At 40.6% G+C, this 20,669-nt stretch overlaps 1 protein-coding gene across 2 annotated transcripts; it reads left to right on the forward strand.

Annotated features, from left to right (window-relative positions):
• The first annotated feature begins 137 nt into the window (after positions 1-137).
• Positions 138-17,335, forward strand: NUDT4 (nudix hydrolase 4). 2 transcript variants are annotated; one of them, XM_033118201.1, is made up of 5 exons: positions 138-550; positions 10,634-10,744; positions 11,925-11,969; positions 14,060-14,147; positions 14,429-17,335. In XM_033118201.1, the coding sequence occupies exons 1-5, from the start codon at positions 452-454 to the stop codon at positions 14,629-14,631; spliced, it is 546 nt and encodes a 181-aa protein (XP_032974092.1). In that variant the 5' UTR covers positions 138-451; the 3' UTR covers positions 14,632-17,335. The 2 variants fall into 2 exon arrangements, with proteins under 2 accessions (XP_032974092.1, XP_032974093.1); XM_033118202.1 differs by having other exon boundaries at positions 276-550; positions 14,063-14,147.
• Positions 17,336-20,669: the final 3,334 nt, after the last annotated feature.

Here is a 20,669-nt window from a genome sequence, read left to right on the forward strand (position 1 = left end):
GCGTGAGCGGGGCCGTTTAAATAGGGGCGGAGGGGGTGGCGCTGCTGCTCAGTCGGCGCGAGTGTCCGCAACTGTCTCTTCGTGGTGCAATCTTAGAGCCTCGTTCTTTCCCCGGCGGCGACGGCGACGGCGACAGCGGCGGCGGCGGCCGGAGGGAGCGGAGGCGAGCGGCTGACGGGCTCCATGGAGAGCGGCGGACGCCCCGGCAAAGGCGGCGCTTCCCCCCTGGCACCCGGGCTCCACTGACCGGCGCTCGCGACCTGCCCGGCCTCAGAGCGGCCGCCGGCTCCAGGACTGACCGGCCGGCCTCGTTGCTCCTTCCCGGGCCGCCGCCTCGCCTGCCGGCGCCCTTGCGCCCGACTCGCCCTCATCCCCATTCCCCGGCGGGGTGGCGGCGGCTGGGCCACCGCAGCGGCGGCCGGAGCAGCAGCGGCAGCAAGAGCCCGCCTCTATGATGAAGTTCAAGCCCAACCAGACGCGGACCTATGACCGCGAGGGCTTCAAGAAGCGGGCGGCGTGCCTGTGCTTCCGGAGTGAGCAGGAGGACGAGGTGAGGGAGGCCGGCGCGCACTGTGCCTCCGGGGGGCGCCGGGCTGGCTGAGGTGTGTGTGGGGGGGGGGGGGGGCCTGGCCCTGTCCTTTCCCCTTCCCCGCCGGCCCCTCTGTCTGGCTGTAGAGCCGCGAGGGATTAGCCCCCTCCCCCTCCTCCCTCCCTCCCCTTCCTTCTTCCTTCCTTTCTTTCTTTCTCTTGGTTGATAGAGGAGACAAAGGGGCTCGCCCTGCCCAACGTTCTCCAGCTGGACCGTCGTGAGGACTGGAGGCCGATACGCCTCCTGGCCCCCGGGAAGGCCCGGGGCCGTGTAGGTCGCACCTAGCCGAGTCACCATCTTAACACGCGAGTTGAGCGTCAAAGCCAGATAAACCTTGAGTGCTAATAGAGAGGGTAGAAATGGCGTGAGTGTGGCAGCCCAAGCTCTTCTGCGTCTGTTACATGTTCCTTCCATGTTACAGCAGTTCGCGGTTTCGGATTAAATCTAGGTAGGTTTGTGGAATACCAAACAGCCCCTGTGCTTTAAGATGAAAGCCCATTCAGTCTAGTTCTGTCGGTTCCACTTTTAAGGGGATCCTTTAACTTACAAGCCCTTAATCATAATTATACTTGATTTTTTTTTTTTATTAAGGCTTCCTTTTCAAGTTTTCTGACTGCAGAAAACTGTGGTTAGTGGAAAGTGGAATAACGCCAGAAGGGAGAAGATGGACTAGAGATGGGCAAAGTTGCCATTTTCAGACAGTAATCCCTCGCTCTGGACGTAGTTATCAAAGCTCCTTTACTTTGCTGTGTTTGGCTTGACATCTGGAGTGGAGCAGTCTTTCTTGTTCTAAGAGTAAGCAGTCACTCTTCTAAATTTATCCATCTGCATTGGGTTGATAGTGAGATCCTGGAGCTTTCCCTGGAGAGCATTTTTTACTTATTTCAGTTACATGTATTTGATTTAAAAATGGCTCACTGTTTTAAAATTGCTTAGGGCAATAATGGTTGGTCGCCAGTGAAAATCTTTTAGCAATGCCGCTCCTCAAATGATTAGACAGGGAAAAAATTAACATTCTGAGTTCTGCTTCTATAACCATCTGTGTCCAATAAGATACCAGGCTGGAGATGGGAATCTCATGGCTTCTTATTGCTAGTCCCTGTGGTTAGGTGAGTATGACATAGTTTACACCCAGTTGTTCTTAGTATGCTAACAAAAATCAAAGTGCTTCAACATGGTGTACTTCAAACTCTTTGTCTTTAGTTTTGAAAAGAAACCAAGCTTTTCAGTGGTGCTCAGTGCTCAGTTGGCAGGTTTTACATGTTAAACCTAAATTTTGAAGGAGTGTTCAGAGGAATTTGGTCTGTCTATGAGCTGGGCCTACTTAGGAGAGCTAGAAAGTGTTATAGTAGAGGAAAGGTTTCTAACATTTACAAAGTAATAAAGTCTACAAGCAGTGAGTGCATCCTATTAAAAAAAAAAAAAGATTACAAGGTCCTTGAGGGAAGGGGCTCATTAGGACAAGGCAGGCTTTTGAATATCAAAGGATATAATTGCCCAAAGTGATCAAGATAGGTCAAGGATCTTGTCTGACATGCTCACGTTGTGTAACCACATTCTGAGTTGAGTGCTTACCATGTGGGAGGGCACTGCCTGAAGACCTTTCAGTTTGTTGCATTTAATCCTCTTAGTGCTGGTTTATAGGTGAGGAGACTTGCAGAGCATAAGTACTTTGGCCAAACGACATAATTAGGAAGTGGTAGAGCTCAGAATTCAGGATCCGGTGCCTGCTCCTGATGCTGGGCTCTTGGCACAGGGCCCAGGCCATAGCAACTGTATGCACACTGTTTGCTGAATGAGTGAGATTTTGTGAGGCTGAGCTTGGAAGCCTTTCTTCAAGGAGTGACTTTGAAGTCTTGCCATAACTTGAACTTGGAATTCAGGCTTTGTAAAACACAGGTTCCCAGAGGGAAATGGGAGGAAGTTGAAATGATCCAAATTGTGTGAATGGTAAAGCAAAGTCTGAGAACTTAAGAAATTGCCTCAGCAGATAAGAGTTCTTTTTGTACTTGGAAATTGTTTATACTGTAATAAATGCTAAATTAGCCCCCAGCTGAGTCAAAAGACTAATGCCATTAGATAAAATGAAGTAAGGAGCAAGATTTAGAGAATTTATTAGATAAATCCGTTACATAAAACTTTGTAAATCTGATAACCTCTGGGTTGAGAAACTAAGTGAATCAGTTTGTTAGAGAATATGCTCTGAGGGAAGGCTTTGAATTCTCTAAAATGCACAGCCAAGTTTAATGCCTGGTGTAACTGTGTATAGTTGGGGCACCTTCTGATTTCACGATAATTATAGAATGAACCCTGTTAGCTTTCCTGAACATCTTGGTGCTTTGCTATGAATTTGTTCCATTCTGTTGAAATTACATTGCTAGTTCTCCAAGGATAGGATACAAACCAGCTGGAAACCCGCCTCTTTTTAGATAAGATTTGTTTCCCCTTACTGAGTTTAAGAATACCTCGATCCTGGTTGGGAGATTTAAATATCTGTTTTATTAATATTTTAGCATGAAATGTTTAGATTGTAAATTGAAAAAGAATAGATAGTAATTGCTGTTTGACCCCCGAAAGCTATGCAGTGCTCTGATCTGGCTGTGCCTACACTGAAGGAGTTCTTAGCCCTTACTTGCAGACAGGTTGTTGTAGGCAAGAAGGTTGTTCTACAGCAAGTCTTATTTTTGGGGGGTGGTTTCATATATTTTCCCATTTTATGTTTTGCTGCCCTGTGTGCTAAATAATAAGCACTAGCATTTGTATAGAAAAAAATTGGGCAGCAGAAGTAACTTATCAACGTCACAGAAGCTGGCAGATCTTTGAGCCCAGGTCCTTTATTTCTAAATCTCATGTTCTTTTAATCCTCTCCTCAGCTAGTTATTTCTGTGGGGAACCACCCTTAGTTTTGGCAGTTGGGCTTCCAGGCAAGCCCACAAGTTCATGTCCCGTAGAGTAGCTGGGACACTGTTTATGCCGTGCATTCACAAAAGTGAACCAGAAATGGATTCCATCGAGCATGTTTGTGGATTTGACAGTTTTAACAGGGATGCAAAGATGAAAAGTGTCAGCTCCTAAGGAACATATTCCATAGCAGGAGGTTAGATAAATGACAGACATAAAAGGAAATAAAATAAAGTAAGGTGAAAGTGTCATCAGATGCTCTAGGTTTAAGATCTGATGTAGTCATTTGGAGTTGGATTTTGGTGAATGGGAAAGGAGGAACCAAGCATCACAAACAGAGCAAATCCTGGCTGTGGTCTGGTTGGGTTGCAGCTTAGGATAGCATAGAACAAATGATAGTTCAAGTTTGCGAATGATAGCAAAATAGGCGAGCGTGCTAGAGAGAGAAATAGAAATGACTTGATTCTGGGTGGGATCCTGATAAAACAGTCTTAAGAACTGACCACTGCCCTTCCATTCGGACTAGTGCTCTAATTAGCTTTGAGGTCCCTGAGCCAGGGGCCTAGGGGCTGCATTCTACAGATTGTCTGCTAACTGCTAAATGTATATCCCTGAAACGTCTGAGTTCTACAAAATAAAATGATGCACTGAAACTAAGACTTGATGGGACTCTACCCGAGTCTCAGAATCTATGGGACTCTAAAACCGGACCTCTAATAAACAGAAACAGTCCTGATAAGAAATAGCAGTACAATTCAATCTCTACTAGTATTTTTACACCTAGAATCAACAGGCAGTTCGCCTTTTTCAGACATACTCTCTGGGACTCATACTTCCTCAGAGATTTAAGTCCTTGATGATCCTTGCTTCAAATTGAGGCCACTTGCATGAAAATTAAATAAATACCCAAAGATAGCCTTTTCTAAACACAGGGAAATTTCTTAACACAGGGCAGTGTCACCCGCCTCTACAACTGTGCCTGCACATCGCCCAGACCTAAAGAAGGGCTTCCTTGGCCACTCAGGCCGCCACTTCCCTCAAGGGAAGGCACTTCTGTAGAATTTGCATCTGTTTTTTTCTTAGGGTCTTGGTGTATCTCCAGGGCTTTCTCTAATTCTGGAAAAGCTTACCCCATCACTTCAAAACATTGACATGCTGGAAGAAAACGTCACGATGAACCCAGTTGACCATTATTGGTGTACATCGATCTACCAATCGCATATAATCTAATTTGGGTTAAACACATTTTCAGAATGAACTGTTATTTCTGATCCTCCTGTAGCACTGTGACTATAGTCCAAAAAGTCGTACTGATTTGCTTAATAATAGCAGTAGGTGGCTGGTTAGTGGATATAATAACCATTATTGTATGTTACATTATGACCTCTTAAAATGTCTGTGTGCATTGTGGGTGTTTTTAATGTGCTGCTGGCCTAATTTTGGCTAAATGCTGACAGAACATTTAACTGTGGTGGAGGTGTTTTAACCATTCACGTTGTCCTGGTTCATGAAAATGGGGGAAGAAAGAACAACCACCCTGAAACAGCTTCTAAATAGCTACAATTCACAAAACTCTTCATTCTTAGATTTAGGGATCACTTGAGGGGTTTAGGGGTTTTCTGGAGAGTTAGCTCCGTTTTCACTGGGACGGAGGATGATCTGTAGTGGCTGCTTGTTCCCAGAGGCAGTGACCAAGAACAGCAGTTAGAAGAGGAAAAGCTGAAGCGGCATTGGGGCCCTTTGGTGCAGGGGACTAAAAAGCCCTGTACCTTGAGCTTCTGAGGCCATGACTGAATTACATCAACCTTGAACAGCATTTCTTACATGTGCTTTTCTGAACTAACACTTCAGTTTCCAATTTACAACCAAATCTTAATGTACAGGACATCATGTAGTGTGCATGCTCTTACACATGCCCAGGGAGGAGGGTTTGCTGGGCAATGTGGGGTGTAGATCTAGACTACAGAGCACTCGCATTCGCAGACAGCCCTTCATTCAGTACCTCGGGGCTGCTTCCACGTCGACTGCTACCACTACTTAAGATGAAAACTACTTCTATTCCAAATGTTTACAACATTAGGTTTCTAAGAAAAAGACAGTTGTGAGAAATAACTTTTCAAGAATGCCAGGTAAATGGTGTTTTGTTCTGACTGTTGTCCAATACACAGAAAGAGGGGTACGGTCTGATAGAGGAGGAGTGCGTATATGCAGGTGGTCGGGCTGGAGCAAGGAGGAAGAAGCGTCTTTGCTTCACACCATCTAAGCATTGGCTTTGGGCTGTGAGTGTGACTCCAGTGTCCTTCTGCAACCTGGTGGGTTGGCTAGCCTCCTTTTCATAAATCCTTCCTTTGGTCTCAGCCCTGACTTATCTGGAACATCGAATGTCTACTTTTATCTCTGTCATCTGGTCACTAATGTGACAGACCGTCGTCTTTTGGGATATACAGGTTTAATATACCCAGAAAAGGAATTTAAAACCTACGACTGACCAGTGGATGGGTCTGTCGGCTGTTGGTGTATCCTCTTACTGAGTCCCCTCTCTTTGCTAACTTCATTAATCCCATTTTTAGACCATTGGTTAGCATGCTAATACTATATTAGAGGTCCTAGTAGATTGGGACTGTTACAGAAATGTTTAGAGAGCTTGGGGCGGGGGTGAATAACAATGCTCTGGGGTGTGGTTCTGTGGGTTTAGACTCTTCCAGTGTGTTGGAGGGGCTTTCATTGTCCTTATCTCTGCTTATGCTATGCAGATTCATTCCTTCTACCCTGGCAGACCCACCGTAGTTCTGTCTACTCTCGTCTATGGAGTGTATCCCTCAGTTCTTGCTCTTAATTACCACCCTCCCTCCCCCTGCCCTCTGCTACCCACACAAATGTGGCTTCATTTGAACTCCAGATGAAGTACTCAAGATGGGTGTTCAAGTACTTAATGAAACATACTGGTTTTCAAATCGGTACCATTATCAAAGGCTTATTATCAAATCTGTTAAGCTACCCTGTTTCCCCGAAAATAACAGTCAGCTCTAATGTGTCTTTTGGAGCAAAAATTAATGTAAGACCTGGTCTTATTTTACTATAATATAAAGCCTGGTATAATACAAAATATAATATAATATAATAATATACCAGGTCTTATATTAATTTTTGCTCCAAAAGACGTATTAGAGCTGATTGTCCGGCTAGGTCTTATTTTCGGGGAAACGGGAGTAATTTAGATGATGATCATTTCTGTACCACACATATTTATGACTCATTTAAATTGATCATGTTTGGAAAGATGCATTTCAAGTTAATGGTTTGATCAAATTTAATCATTTTGGAATGTGAACACACGATAAGTTCTTGGTTTCAGTGAAATCATTTGTCCAAAACTTACATAGATGTGTTTTCTTGAGGCTTCTAAATAGTAATTTATGAAGGGAGATTTGAGCCACGCAGAGGTTCCATGTCACTGACTTCTGGAAGAGAAGTGTAGTCATATGTTAATGGTGTCTTATAAAGATTTGGTTTTACATTGGAAGCTTAAGTGTTAATTCAGAAAAGCAGACACAGACTATACTAATGGTTTTTTCAACATTATTAACCTTATGTACTTTAGTTCTTATCTTGAACAAATGGGAATAGAACAGTCATTGACCTAGATACATGACACTGAGTTTCATTTTTTTAGGACTTAAACATTATGAATATCTATGGTTTTGAAATTCCCTATTTAGTAAATGAAGATGTACTTTTTGGGTGCTAGCCACCTGCACCATTCTGTCCCATTATGAAGATAATCAGGGAAGTTGCTTAGAGAGCGTAGAATTTTGTAGTAAGAATTTTCTCCAGGAAATAGAACCAGATTATCCCTAACCCACGCCTGGTGACCAGCATAGAGGCCTCCAGCTCTGCAGTCAGGACCACCAGTGGTTAGTTACCATTTAGTTTCGCCTTGATGCAAGATATAATGCTTCTGTGCCTTAACATTTTTATTTTAACGTAAAAACTTACCTTCATTTGCCAGTCTTAACATACAGAGCCAGGTTTGAATAACAACAAACCCTTGGTAATTCTCCTTTTTGAATAAAATACGAAGGTGAAATCTAATTTGTAGTTTCACTTTAAGGTAGATTCTGAACTTAGAGACCTTTGCAGACTTTGGATTTTTGTATTTTTTCCAATCTCATATAGTAGCCTCATCCACACTTAATTTGATAGCAGTTTTTAGTAACCCACCTCTAATAAGTCTTTGCAGAGTCTTTTAGATAGTTCCTTTCTGTCCTACTTCATCATTAACTCCCAGTAATTAATAAAACAAGTACAAATGGCAAAATTTGGGGAACAAGCCTAATTCTTGGTAAGCTGATTCAACTCAATTGGGAAAGCAGAAGAGCTAGTGATAGCCAACAGTGAGTGCGTTGGCCAGAATCTAAGATATTTCATCCTCATTAACACTTAATTCTATAAGGATAGTTACTTGTTACAGATGATGAAACCCGGGCAGTAAAAGGTAGCTTATCAGTCCATCATTATGTGCATCAAGGAATGAAACACATCTTGGTTATGATCTTCTGTATGGTTACAAACACCTTCAAGTTCAAACCTGTGTTTTCCAATTTTTGGCAGGTTTGCTTATTCTGCCTCTTTACATTTCTGATTTTGATATGTAAGCCCTATTTGCTAATACTTAAGAAAGCTTAAATTTAAGACCTTACGTTTCATGTTACCAAAATTGCTATATTTGGATTTGGTGATAACCCTCACTGTCAGCCATTAGTATTTGAGCTGAGGTTTTGTCAACCATTGTGTTTAATTTAGAGTGCTTTTTTCTCAATTTGCCACTCACTGCTCTGCCAGTTATTTACTTGAAGGAATAATGCTGGAGGAAAGCATAATTCTAACCAGGTCCAGAGTGAGAGAAACAATGTTCAGACCCCTTGAGCATTAATGGATCACTGCTCTGCGCTGACGGCTTGTCCACAGGCAAAGGTGTGCTGCTTTGTTTTCAGATTCGGGAGGTTATGTGCCTGGACCGGCATTACCATATTTTGCGGAGTTTGGGGGTAAGGTTGAGTTCCTGGCAGCTTACTCAAGTAGGTGAGTCCAGTGCTGTCTGTGAACTCTTCAGGGCCAGCAGGTGCTTTGGCAGTAAGGAGGGAGCTGGGCAGATAGAACTACTGGTGTGCGTATCTAAAAATGACGACCCACAGCAGGGTTAAACTTTGCTCCAAATTGATTAATTTGATAAGAACTGCTTACTTGAAGGCAATACTACTATACTAAGGTAATTTTACAAACATTTTGTTCAAGTTGGGTAAGACATCTGGTATTTTCATAAATGTCATTGGTTTATCAGACTGTTTTTTTTAATTTGGGGAAGGGGAACAGGACTTTATTGGGGAACAGTGTGTACTTCCAGGACTTTTTTTCCAAGTCAAGTCGTTGTCCTTTCAGTCTTAGTTGTGGAGGGCGCAGCTCAGCTCCAGGTCCAGTTGCCGATGTTAGTTGCAGGAATCGAGGAGTTGAACCGGCAACCTTGTGCTTGAGAGCCCGTGCTCCAACCAACTGAGCCATCTGGCACTGGCCCATGTGGGAATCGAACTGGCAGCCTTCGGCATTAGGAGCACGGAGCTCCAACTGCCTGGGCCACCAGGCCGGCCCGGACTTTTTTTTTTTTTTTTTTTTGGGGTGAATTTCTTTTTTTTCCCCCCCCTTCTGCCTCCCCACTCCAGTTCAAGCCGTTGTTTCTCAGTCTAGTGTAGGACACAGCTCCCTGGCCCATGCTGGTATTAGGAGCCTTGCGCTCCCCCCTGGCTGAGGCAGTCGGTCGCTTACAGCAGCTCTCACCGGCTGCCGGCCACTCACACTGGCCACCGGCCATTCATGGCAGCACACAGCAGTCCACACCAACCTTTGGCTGCTCACCGGAGAGCCTTGTTCACAATCTTAGCTGTAGAGGGCGCAGCTCACTGGCCCATGTGGGAATCGAACTGGTGACCTCAGTGTTAGAAGCAAGGCGCTCCAACCACGTGAGCCACAAGGCCAGCCCCATAACTTGGGTGAATTTCAACCTTACTTAGCTCACAAAATTTTTTTAATAAGCTGGATATGTAATCGTGTCAGGTACTGTTGAAATTTTGAGCGTCCAGTATACTCTGTGATACATAATACTGTGATAATATCGTTTGTGTTTTTAAAAGTGTTTGTACATTTCAAGCTTAATGCTGAGAATTCTCAATCAGGGGTCTGCAGGCTTTTCCTGTAAAGGATCAGATGTTTTAGGCTTTGCGGGCCATACAGTCCCTGTCAGAACTACTCAACTCTGCTGTTGTAGCACAAAAACATTCAGAGACAAAATGTCAGAAATGAATGAGAGTGACTGGATTCTCACAAAATTTTATTTCTGGACATTGAAATTTGAATTTCATTATTTAAAAACATAAACACCATTTGTAGCTCACAGACTGTACAAAAACAGGCCGTAGGCTATAGCTTGCCAACCCTGTCCTAGATTGTAAATGATGGCTGTTTATTATCCAAATGGAGTGGCTTTTGATCATTTATATAGGTTTGGAATATGATGGGTACTTCTTTCCATCTAATCTTAAGTATAAATAAAACAGGAATTCTCTATTAGGTACCCAGCATCAGCTTTACGTGAATTTTCCTGTTCCTTTTGCACAGCATCTGTTATCTTCTAAGTAGTCTTACATTTTATAGGTGAAGGAACAGGGCAACTGTGGTCACATACCCTTAAATTTGGAAGAATAATAAGATTCTATAACTAAAGAATAATGGATGTGGCCACAAATGTCAGTACATACAGCTCTGGGGCTACTAAACTAGGTTTCTGCTTTTATCCTTTGTTAATACCAATTAGAGAGTTTTACTCACTGAATCTGGTAGTTGAAATGATTTCATTGGTAAGAATTATTTAGTAATCAGCTCATGTTATTGTTGAATTCTGAATTCAGAGTGTTTACAAAGGCTAGCAATTGCTTTTCTGTGGTGTTACCTCTAATAATTTTAATGAAATTTAAAAATGGGTTAATCTAGACATGATTTACAACCTGGTGAGTGTTGTGTCCCAGGTTTAAGAATGCTGCATGTATACACGGTGCTGCTTCTGGGAGTTGATGGGCCCGGTGGGTCTTGCAGGTGCTGTTGGTGAGCAGCAGTCGGTACCCAGACCAGTGGATCGTCCCGGGAGGAGGAATGGAGCCCGAGGAGGAACCTGGCGGTGCTGCCGTGAGGGAGGTTTACGAAGAGGTGAGGCGAACACTAGTTTTTTTGTTCTTTTCACACAGACTGTATTTTGGGATTTTATAGGATAGTCTTCTGGTTCACAAACAAGGCACTTTGCTACATACACTGAGGAGAAGACAAGAAGACAAGCAGGTCAGATGGGTACCTTTTTGTTGCCTAGTTCAACATTTTTAAGCATGTGACTATTGCTGGCATTTTGCTAAGCACCTTGTACAACAGCTAAAATCAATATGGAAGCCCCCCGAGTTGTATAATATGCAATTGTGTAACAGACAGAAGTCTGGTCAGTGATCAATATATAACCCCAGAGCAAGGTTAGCATCACACTGAGCAAGAACATGGAGACACTAATCAGGGGCTGTGATTCTTTGTCAAGTGAATAAGAAGCAAATTGCTTTTATTTTACTTACTTTGTATGGAAGTTCAGTAAAATGGGGTGTGCATACATGCACAAAAGCACCCATCTTGCTTGTTTTCTTACACTTAATATACAACTTGCTTTTACTCACAGGCAAAACAGTATGGATTAAGTGCCATAAAGAGTTACTGAAATGGGAAACAAATGCAAAGCTCTCACTGGGCCTTGATGTGTAGTCAGAAAGCTTTCATGGAGATGCGTCTTGAAGGATGAGCAGCTTCCTGAGGGAAGGACACGTTGCAGATGGAGAAGACAGCATGTACCAGTTAGTTCACAGTCTGGCTTTGAATGGGGGGCACTGAAGTGCCAGTCAGTGCTTTACAGTATTAGGTAAAATAAGGAGGCCTCTGCAGGAGCCGGGTAGCACAGAACGAATTTGTTCCCTGAGGCTGGGAACAAAGAAAGGTAGGCCTTTAAGAAAGAAAGGGGAAGAGTATATATCAGTTCACAGAGAAAAGTGATTTCATTCAGGAAGTTAGTCCCAGATTTGTAGAAAGTCTCATTTTCAGTCAGTCCTTTCCATTTCTTATAAAATAAACGACAATGAGTCTGATCAACAAGACGTTGCATGTGGACCAAATGAAATCACATGTTGCAACAAACCACAGACCGTGAACCTTAGCACAGCTGGAAAAAGGTCACAGAAGCAGGCTTGGTACAGGGGTCCATTGTTTAGATTCAAAAATTGAAATAGCTAGAAAGTAATTTTCATACTAACTTTGTTACGAAAAGGTAAGATTTTTACATTTCATCTTTTTTCAACAGGCTGGAGTCAAAGGAAAATTAGGCAGACTGCTGGGCATATTTGAGGTGAGTTACAAAGTAATCCTTGGCTTGCTGATAAGAGAATTCATGATTCCCTCCTAACCAGCCAGACAATCTGGCAGCAGCCTGAACTAGACATTGCTCTAAAACTGTAGGCAAGTCTAAGGATTAGCAGGGAGGGAAGCAAAAAAGTCTTAACCTTCCTATACCATCAATTATATACAGCTTTATTATGGTGGTAGTTACTTCTCTATGACAATACAGTGGAGTTGATGTGGAAAGATTTACCTCTTGATTCACTGCATACTTATTAGGTATACACTTTAGGAGGTACAGTCTCTTCAGTATCACATAAGGGCTTAGGTTTCTGGTGGACACTGTCTGAAAATGTACCCTTACCCTAAGCACATTAGACATTATACACGGTGACTGTCCTTAAAGGGCTGTGTGAGGGAGGGTACAAAGCTCAGATACATAGAACAGATGCTGAAAGCATTGAATTCTCTTCTGTATATCCCTTATTACTGAATGCAGAATGCAATTTGTGGGGAGGGAATTTGGAAGGAGTAGGTATTCTGTGGAATGTGGGGAGAAAGAGGGCGGGTCGTGAGACAGACCCACACTATTCTGAAAGACATTTTCACCCCAGGTTCAACCTACATCCACGGTATACCACACACATTGTGACTTTTTCCCATGATCTGTAAGGATGAGCCCCACCCTTCTGGTAGAACCATGTAAATTTGATGTTTAAGCCTTTTTACAGGATTTCAGAAAAAATTCTAACAGAACTTGGTAGAATTGATTCCCAGGACACAATTGTTGAGAGTAAAGTTCTTAAGATACTGTTCACACTATTCCAGAATTCAGCACTTGCTTTAGCTAGTTAAATAGCACCACCTCCTGGTTAAACTAAAAAACATATTGAGAGTTTTCTGTAATTCAGACTAGCCATAGTACAAAATAGCTCATTTGTCAGTACGCTGACAGGATTTTTGAAGAAAACTTTTCACAGTATAAATAAAGCTTATATAATACTGGTAGTGGTGTTAAACATTTTTACTATTGAATTTTCATAGACTACTATTTAAATCATTGTCACTTTTCCGAAAATTAGAATTGTCCTACTCATTCAATCTGGTGATTTCCATGCATTTGTAAACATAATATAATAAAGATAGTATTTGCCAGGCATAGAGATAAGACAACGAATTCTTAAAAATAATGAACAATAATATTTTATGTGAGAGGCCTCTAATTTACTGCTATTCTTATTCCTTCCCAAAGACCAGACATAGTTTGAATGAGTGGATTCCTCAGGCTATTTGTGGTGGAAACAATTAGGGCCATTATCTCTAGTTGTAGACGACAGCGCCCAAGGCTAATGAGCTGAGATGAAGGTGAGCAGCCCCTTCATCTTCAGGCCGACTTAATTTTGCAACTCGAGACAAGATTAGGTGGCAGTTTTAATATGGGTAAAATTGAGTTTGAATATATAGGACTAAAAATAATATTCCAGAATTGGATCAACCAGGTATTCTCAACCTTGGCTGTGTACAGTTCATTTGGAAGCTTTCAAAATACCTTATCTCAAACTAATTGATGTCTCTTAAAAAACCACCCACCCTGGGTGATGGCATAGAGGCCAAGGGTGAGGGGCCCTCGCCAAGGTTAGTAGGGCTGTGCTTGTGTGCATCTCGGAAAGCTCACAGGGTTGTTCTGAACGGACGGGGGAGCCCACCCTGCAGATACGGAGGTCCTGAGGGAAGCACTGTCCATCGTGGTGCAAGGCTGTGGGCATTAGCCCCCGGGAACCGCAGGACCTGGGCTAAGGACAGGAATGCCGTTCTTTTAATATACATTCCATTCCAATGTTAAGATTTTCTTTATGAAGATTACCTGCCTGATGGGCAGAAATCAAAGTTCTGAAACATTTACTATTAGGAGTTAGTTTCACAATGTTCAATGTTTTGTCTTACATAATCAGCTCACTTCTGTACTGGGTTATACAACTATTAATAAGTATGCTTGCCTGTGTTGGCTCATCAGCAGCATGCCACCACTGAATCTTTTCCTCAAAAATATGTGCATGGCTGGCTCCTGTAGATTAAAATGCTTTCCTTTTTATATTCAAGCAGAACCAAGACCGAAAACACAGAACATACGTTTATGTTCTTACTGTCACGGAAATATTAGAAGATTGGGAAGATTCTGTTAATATAGGTAAGTTCCTTTTCTTTTGCTGTCTGAATTCTCTTAATTCAAATATAGCATACTTGTATCCAATTTTTATCGTAAATTATTTTTGGTTACCTTTCTTTTAGAGAAGGGAAGATCAATGTATATATCTCCGTATTTGAATTATTTTAAAATTCTTCAACATATTGTTCATCTGAGCCATTCCAAAAAAAAAGGTCATTATGGGAGAAGAATGAGGGGCCCTGTTAACAGGGTATGGCTTACTTTTGACTTCATAGTGATCAATGTCATTACTATTTTCTTAGGAAGGAAGAGAGAGTGGTTCAAAGTAGAAGATGCCATCAAAGTTCTCCAGTGTCATAAGCCTGTCCATGCAGAGTATCTGGAAAAACTAAAGCTGGGTTGTTCTCCATCCAATGGAAATGCCACAGTCCCTTCCCTCCCAGATGCTAGCACCTTGTTCGTAACTGCTGCACAGACCTCTGGCTTGCCGTCTAGTGTAAGATAGAGAGCATGGGGAAGGCCTCTCCCACCATGTGCAGTCTCACAGCGAGAGGCTTCTTTTCCTTGGCAAACATCTGAATGACGTTTGCAAAGTGTCTGAATTTGCCATGCAGGATTTTCAAACAATTTGCATATTTTTCAGATGCTTTCAAATCTTTTTTTTTAATAGTGTAAAATATTTTATAAGCCAAAGCCATGTGGATTTTTTTTAGATGCCTTAACTGTGTCCCTGCCCCATCCTACTCCGTGTTATTTTGATTGTTATTTTTCTCGCAGCATTTTTTCCAGCTTTTTGTCCATATAACATCAGTCTGTGGTTTTTTTGTCAACTTACTTGTGGGTATATTTTACCCCTAAATTGTTTTCTCATTCACAGCATTAACGTATTCAACAAATCCTTCTGGAAATTTCCAAAAATAATTCTTGGTATTCAAAAAATCCATTCATACAACTTAAACAATTTTATAAATAATTATTAAACATAGAATTTGAATAAAAATACATTTCAGAATGAAAAAAAAATCCATCCATCTGAACTTGTTTCATAGGATCACAATTTTAATTTATAAATTCCAGATTTGGATTCTTTTTGTATGGTGCAATAACCATTTTGACAAAGGACTTCATTTGCTATTTTCAGGAATTGATCAACTCATTTGTCTCAATTTTTACAACTGGTATTCATGTCACTAGCTACATACATGGCCAATTCCCCTATAACTCAATTGTCCTTTAACAAAATTTTAACTGTGTAGTTGGCGAGTTTTAGGGAGGTGTATTATTGTAAGCAAAACACATGGAGCAAATACATCTTATCGTGGAAACTGTATTCATGGAATTTGAGTTAGCACGCAGTTGCCAATTCCCTTTATCCATAATCTCTCTTTACACAGAATACTTGAGAACTATATTTTCCTCAATGTAAATTGCTTTCAAAATGTATTGTTTTTTAGTTTAGTGTTCTCTTTAGTTACATGTTCTGGTTACCAATAACCACAGAGAGGATTGGAGTCTAATCTCAAATGCCAGTCGGTGGTGACTGCATCACGATTAAAATTGCCTTGCTGCTCAGCTGTTACAGACTTAGATTGTTCGGACACCTTAGATTGTCTCACCTTTTACAGACTGTCAATAGGTACTATTTATCATACAGCTAATTTGGGGGGCACTGGAACATACCTGAACTAAGAATTAGTTTGTCTTTTACTTGTCTATACTTATTAAAATCAAGAATCCTATCTAAAATACATAGGTACCTTCTTGAAACTCCTGCACTTCCCCAAAGGTCAAAAATGAGGTCGTAGGAGAAACCTTTCGATAATATATGGGGTGGGGGACAAGGCCAAGATATTCTATATGTAGACATTAGCTTTTTGTAAATAATTGTAACTGGTGAGTAATAAAGTAGTAAATAAGTATAGTTACACATTTGTTCTACAAATTATTAACCTTTAAAAATACAAGAGCTGCTAAAAATAAGTGCTGTTACACTTAATGAAAATTGGTGCCACTGTTTTAAAAATGAGATCTTGTGCCATAAATGCAGCTGAACTAAATATAAACATTCACAAATTAATGCTGTCAAAGGAATGAGTAATTTAACCAATGACATTTCATTCTAAATTATGTAGTGTGATCAAACATGATCATCGGAATTTTTCTATTTTTCTTTGTACAGAGGTTATGTATTTTGGGTGTTTTTTTAAAAAGAAAACATTTTAAAACCCACAGATTGACACTTTCTATCAATCTTCAATGGACTAAGTTTTTTTTCTCAATAATATATGAAGTTTCTTTAAATTACACACTTCACACAGCAGAGGAACTGGATTGTTTTTGTATATAAGACTGTGTCCATCTGAAATGCTGTCAGAAGTACTTGGGGGTATCTTTCTTGTACATGACATTTTTCGAGTTAATGCATGATTATTTTATAAACTCGTGGACTATGTATTTGACTTGTAAAATATGTACAGTATTAATGTCAGCCATCTCTTAAAAGTGAGCCTATAAATATTGTTGTATAATTTTCTGTGGTCAGAAACATTTGGACAAAGTAGTGCCACTGGGTCAGGATTTTCTTCAGTGCTATTTAGCAAACCAGCTGTCTTTAGTCTGTGCAACTAGCAAAAATGTGTACAGTGCAACAGGATACTTCACAGTTGTCACACTTTACATTTCAAAGGAAGATTTCTTCACTATTCTGGAACCCAGGCTAGCAAAATTAGAGGAAAGGCCCTAAGGAAATTTCTGTTAAGAGAAAAAGCCTACATTTTCAGACTCCACAGTTAAATCTACTACAGATAAAGTGTCTACTATCTCAACGCTCCAAAGTTTACAGAGTGTTTGGACTGTCGTGCTTTCTGTGCGGTAGATGGATAAAATTGGGCAGTTAAAATTTCCAGTCCCATGTGCCTCCTAAGTAAAATTAAGTTTGTAAGTTGACTTGCAGACACGAAGTAGCAACTATCCTGTATGTTCCTTGTTGGCTTTGTTTTTTGTAAACAGGTGAAATTTTCCAACCAGGCACATGCCATTCAGTTTTCTGTTGTTGATCACACAGTTGTATAAAGCAGCAAAAGTCAGGGGGGGATGATTGTTGTATACACTTTGAATTGCTTTGCATGGTCTCACTGGAGATAATTGGTGTAAGAATCTTGACTTTTTTTATATTTGGAAACATCAAATAAAAGTGGAAATAAAGTGTCTTTTTTTTTTCTTTCTTAAACATAGACCATCCAAGTGAAAACTTGTCTGGCATTCCACAGTAACATTACGCTTCTCCCATTGATGGCCGTGTTACCTCAGTAGCAGTGCATATATATTATTACACACTTTCCATGTATGGTCCTCACTAGTGGAATTAGCCAGGTTAAAAGCAACTGCTCAGCAGGTGTTGCCATCACTCTCTCAAAGGGTATTTCTCATCTTCTTAGACAGCAGTCGAACGGTGTACCGCTGTGGTTGTCTGATTGCTCTTCTCCCTTCCTCACGGGCCCGTGTGTTTTAGTAATTTTCAAGAGCTCTTGACTTATGCTGTTTTGCTGTAATGTGTTGTAGATGCTCGCTACACTACCACTTCAATTATTGCAGCTCCCTTTAAAAGGGTAACTGGCTCTAGGCACCCTGCCTGCCATTGTATTTCCTCTAAATATTGTTTACCCAAGACCAACTTTAGAATCTTCACATAAAAGTTCTACTCAAATCTCATTTCAGTTGTAGGAAAAGAGAAACCTTGGCATTTTCCAGTGTTTTCACGTTGAAATACAAGAATTCTCTATACAGGTCTCTTTAAGCACAATTTTGTAGACAGAGTGACACAGGACTAAACACTAGTTTATTAAAATATAATTTTTAATGAATTGGTTCAAGTTGGAATGTTGCTTTGAAGTTGATTTTGTCCCAAGTTTCTAACCAAGTTTCATAAATTCTTAATACGTTACGGTTGTCACACTGGAAACTTGAGTGTTGACCAGCAGTTGGCACAATCAGTGTCTGCCGTCTGCCTCGGTTGATGCTGTAGCACAGGGAACTTAACTTACGTTTAGTAGAGACAGTGACTTAGCTAGGTGTTTGTTTACACATCAGAAGTTCCTGAAATGTCTCTCAAGATTTTTTCTTCATTTTACTTAAAAATATGATCTCCCACCAAATACTCCATTTCGTATGGAGCTGTAGCAAAAATCAGGCTGAAAAGTGATCTCATCCTTGGTGCTACTTTTTCCCTCTTATTGGTAATATCTTTCTGACTAATGCCATTGGCTAAATTCTAGCAGTAAGATGAGAAGGCCCTGAGGCCTATTTTAGACTGCATATAGCAAAGGCCAAATTTACTCAAAGGCTCCATGTCTTTTTGCTAGAAACTAGTCTTAAATTCCTCTATTTGATGTGATGTCAACTAATTATCCCCAAAGTTACACTTCCCAATATGTGGCCTATTACCCTCTGAATATCACATTTCCTGGGTCTTATGAAACACAAGTCCAGCCATGTACAAAAGTATTGTTTAAGTCTTCCTGCTTTTCTCAATTTTACTCAAATTCACTCAAGTTAGTGAAGTGATACTTTATTTGGCCATCAGTGTATATCAAGAAACTTAAACATACCTTTTGATCAAGTAATTATACTAGAAATCTGGAATGTGGACAAAGATTTATGTACCAAGACACAGCAACTAAAATGATAAAGCATGGAAATAAAATGCCCACGCCTAAAGGGGTAATGGTTAACTAGTAAATACAATGGAATGTTATAAAGACATAAAATATAACCTTTTCACCCAACAATTCTGGGAATCTAGTCAACAAATACAAGTTGCACAACCAAAATATGGTCAAAGATGTGTATTGCAGGATTTATAAAACTGGCATCAATTTAAATTACAAACGGAGTAAAATCACAGTCATCTAGTCAACAGATCCTGCTAGCAAAGAAATATGCTGCCACAGGTGGAGGGCCTTTCAGTAACACTGAAAAAAGCAGGACACTCACTACAGCATTATCTGTTAAAGGTCACTTTCTAAAAAGGAGCCCATACATGTTTCAGATTTTCAAAAAACTTGTGTAATTTTAATTTTAAACTGAACGTTCTGAGAAACTTTCAATGTGAGAATGACAATCTCTTACATGAAAAAACTGGATTTGATAAACGCTCAATCTGTATATAACTTTTATCAAAATATCTATATATTAACATCAAAGGGTAAAAAGGAAACCTGCACAAATACGTACTTGAATTATTAGATTAACAGTAACGTACCACTGTTTAAAAGGGGAAGTAGACACACATTTGAGCAGTGAGTGACCAATCAATCACTCCAAGGGGAAGAGAGCTCAACCTACAGGCCCAAACCCAGTCCCAGCCTGTCTGTACAGCCCACACACGTAGAATGGTTTTTACATTCAGTGGTTATAAAAAAAGTACTTTGTGACTTGAAAATTAGTTTTATCAGAGCTCAGAAGTCTTCATTTAAAATTGTTTATGGATGCCTTCTCACTACAATGGCAGAATGGAGTCACTTACTTGAGACAGATAAATGGCCTGCAAAGCTCAAAATATTTACTGTTTTAGAAGGAAAAAAAAAACAGATTGCAAGAATGTGGCCCTTCTGCCTTGGTTACCCACAGTCCTTATGCTTCCTGCCAAAACTTAAGGAAAACAGCATCAAGTTCAAGTCTAGTGCAACAACCTATCATGTCTAAGCTGCTTTTGACAGGTCTGTAAGTCGAGTAGTTCTTTGAACATAAGGCCTGAATATTTTGTAAATTTGCTAGGTTATAATGAAATTTAAGATTAGGATTTACTAATCTAGATCATGGAACTATTTCAAAAGGAGTCATGTGATGGGTTCTCGAGACTGGATCAGGAGTGTGTAAAAAGTAAATACACTAGTTACTCTACATGGCAGGGACATGAAATGATCACTTGTAATTTCTAAAACATGTTTTGTCCCCCAGATATGAAGATCAGCAAAAATGTTAAAAAGCTCCTTAATGAGAACCATAAAATGTACTTTTGCAAGACAATGGGATTTCAGTTGTTGCTCTTACAAGGTCTGAATATTCAGGCAACTACTAGATGCTTCTAGAATCAGTCCAAAACTGAAACAATTGTAGTCACTAGAGATTCTGTTTGGTAGCAATTCTACGTTCACCTGAGATGCCACACCAACAGGTACATGTGAAATGAGATCAGCTGAGGGGTGGCCAAGACAAAATTGGGGAAAGGAGGGAGGGAGGACCCAAACTCTTCATGTCGAGTTCTACACTTACCAGGAAAAGTTTTAGTCCAACTCCCAGTTTTGCAGCCAATGGGAACTGACCCAATTTGTAACAAAGCTGTAGCGAAGCCAACTCTAGGAACCAATCCTTCCAATTTCCAATCTCAATGATCAAATGGAAATTAATGTAGGGGGTATACTTAAGAAAACAGACAAAGTATCACCCGTCTTGGTGGTGGATTACAGATTTTTATTCTTTGTATTTCTTTCAAGTTATTACATTCAACATGTTTTGCTTTTGTGATCATTAAGTCATTTAAAA

This window comes from Rhinolophus ferrumequinum, chromosome 10 (assembly GCF_004115265.2).
Source record: "Rhinolophus ferrumequinum isolate MPI-CBG mRhiFer1 chromosome 10, mRhiFer1_v1.p, whole genome shotgun sequence".
NCBI classification, from domain to species: Eukaryota; Metazoa; Chordata; class Mammalia; order Chiroptera; family Rhinolophidae; genus Rhinolophus; species Rhinolophus ferrumequinum.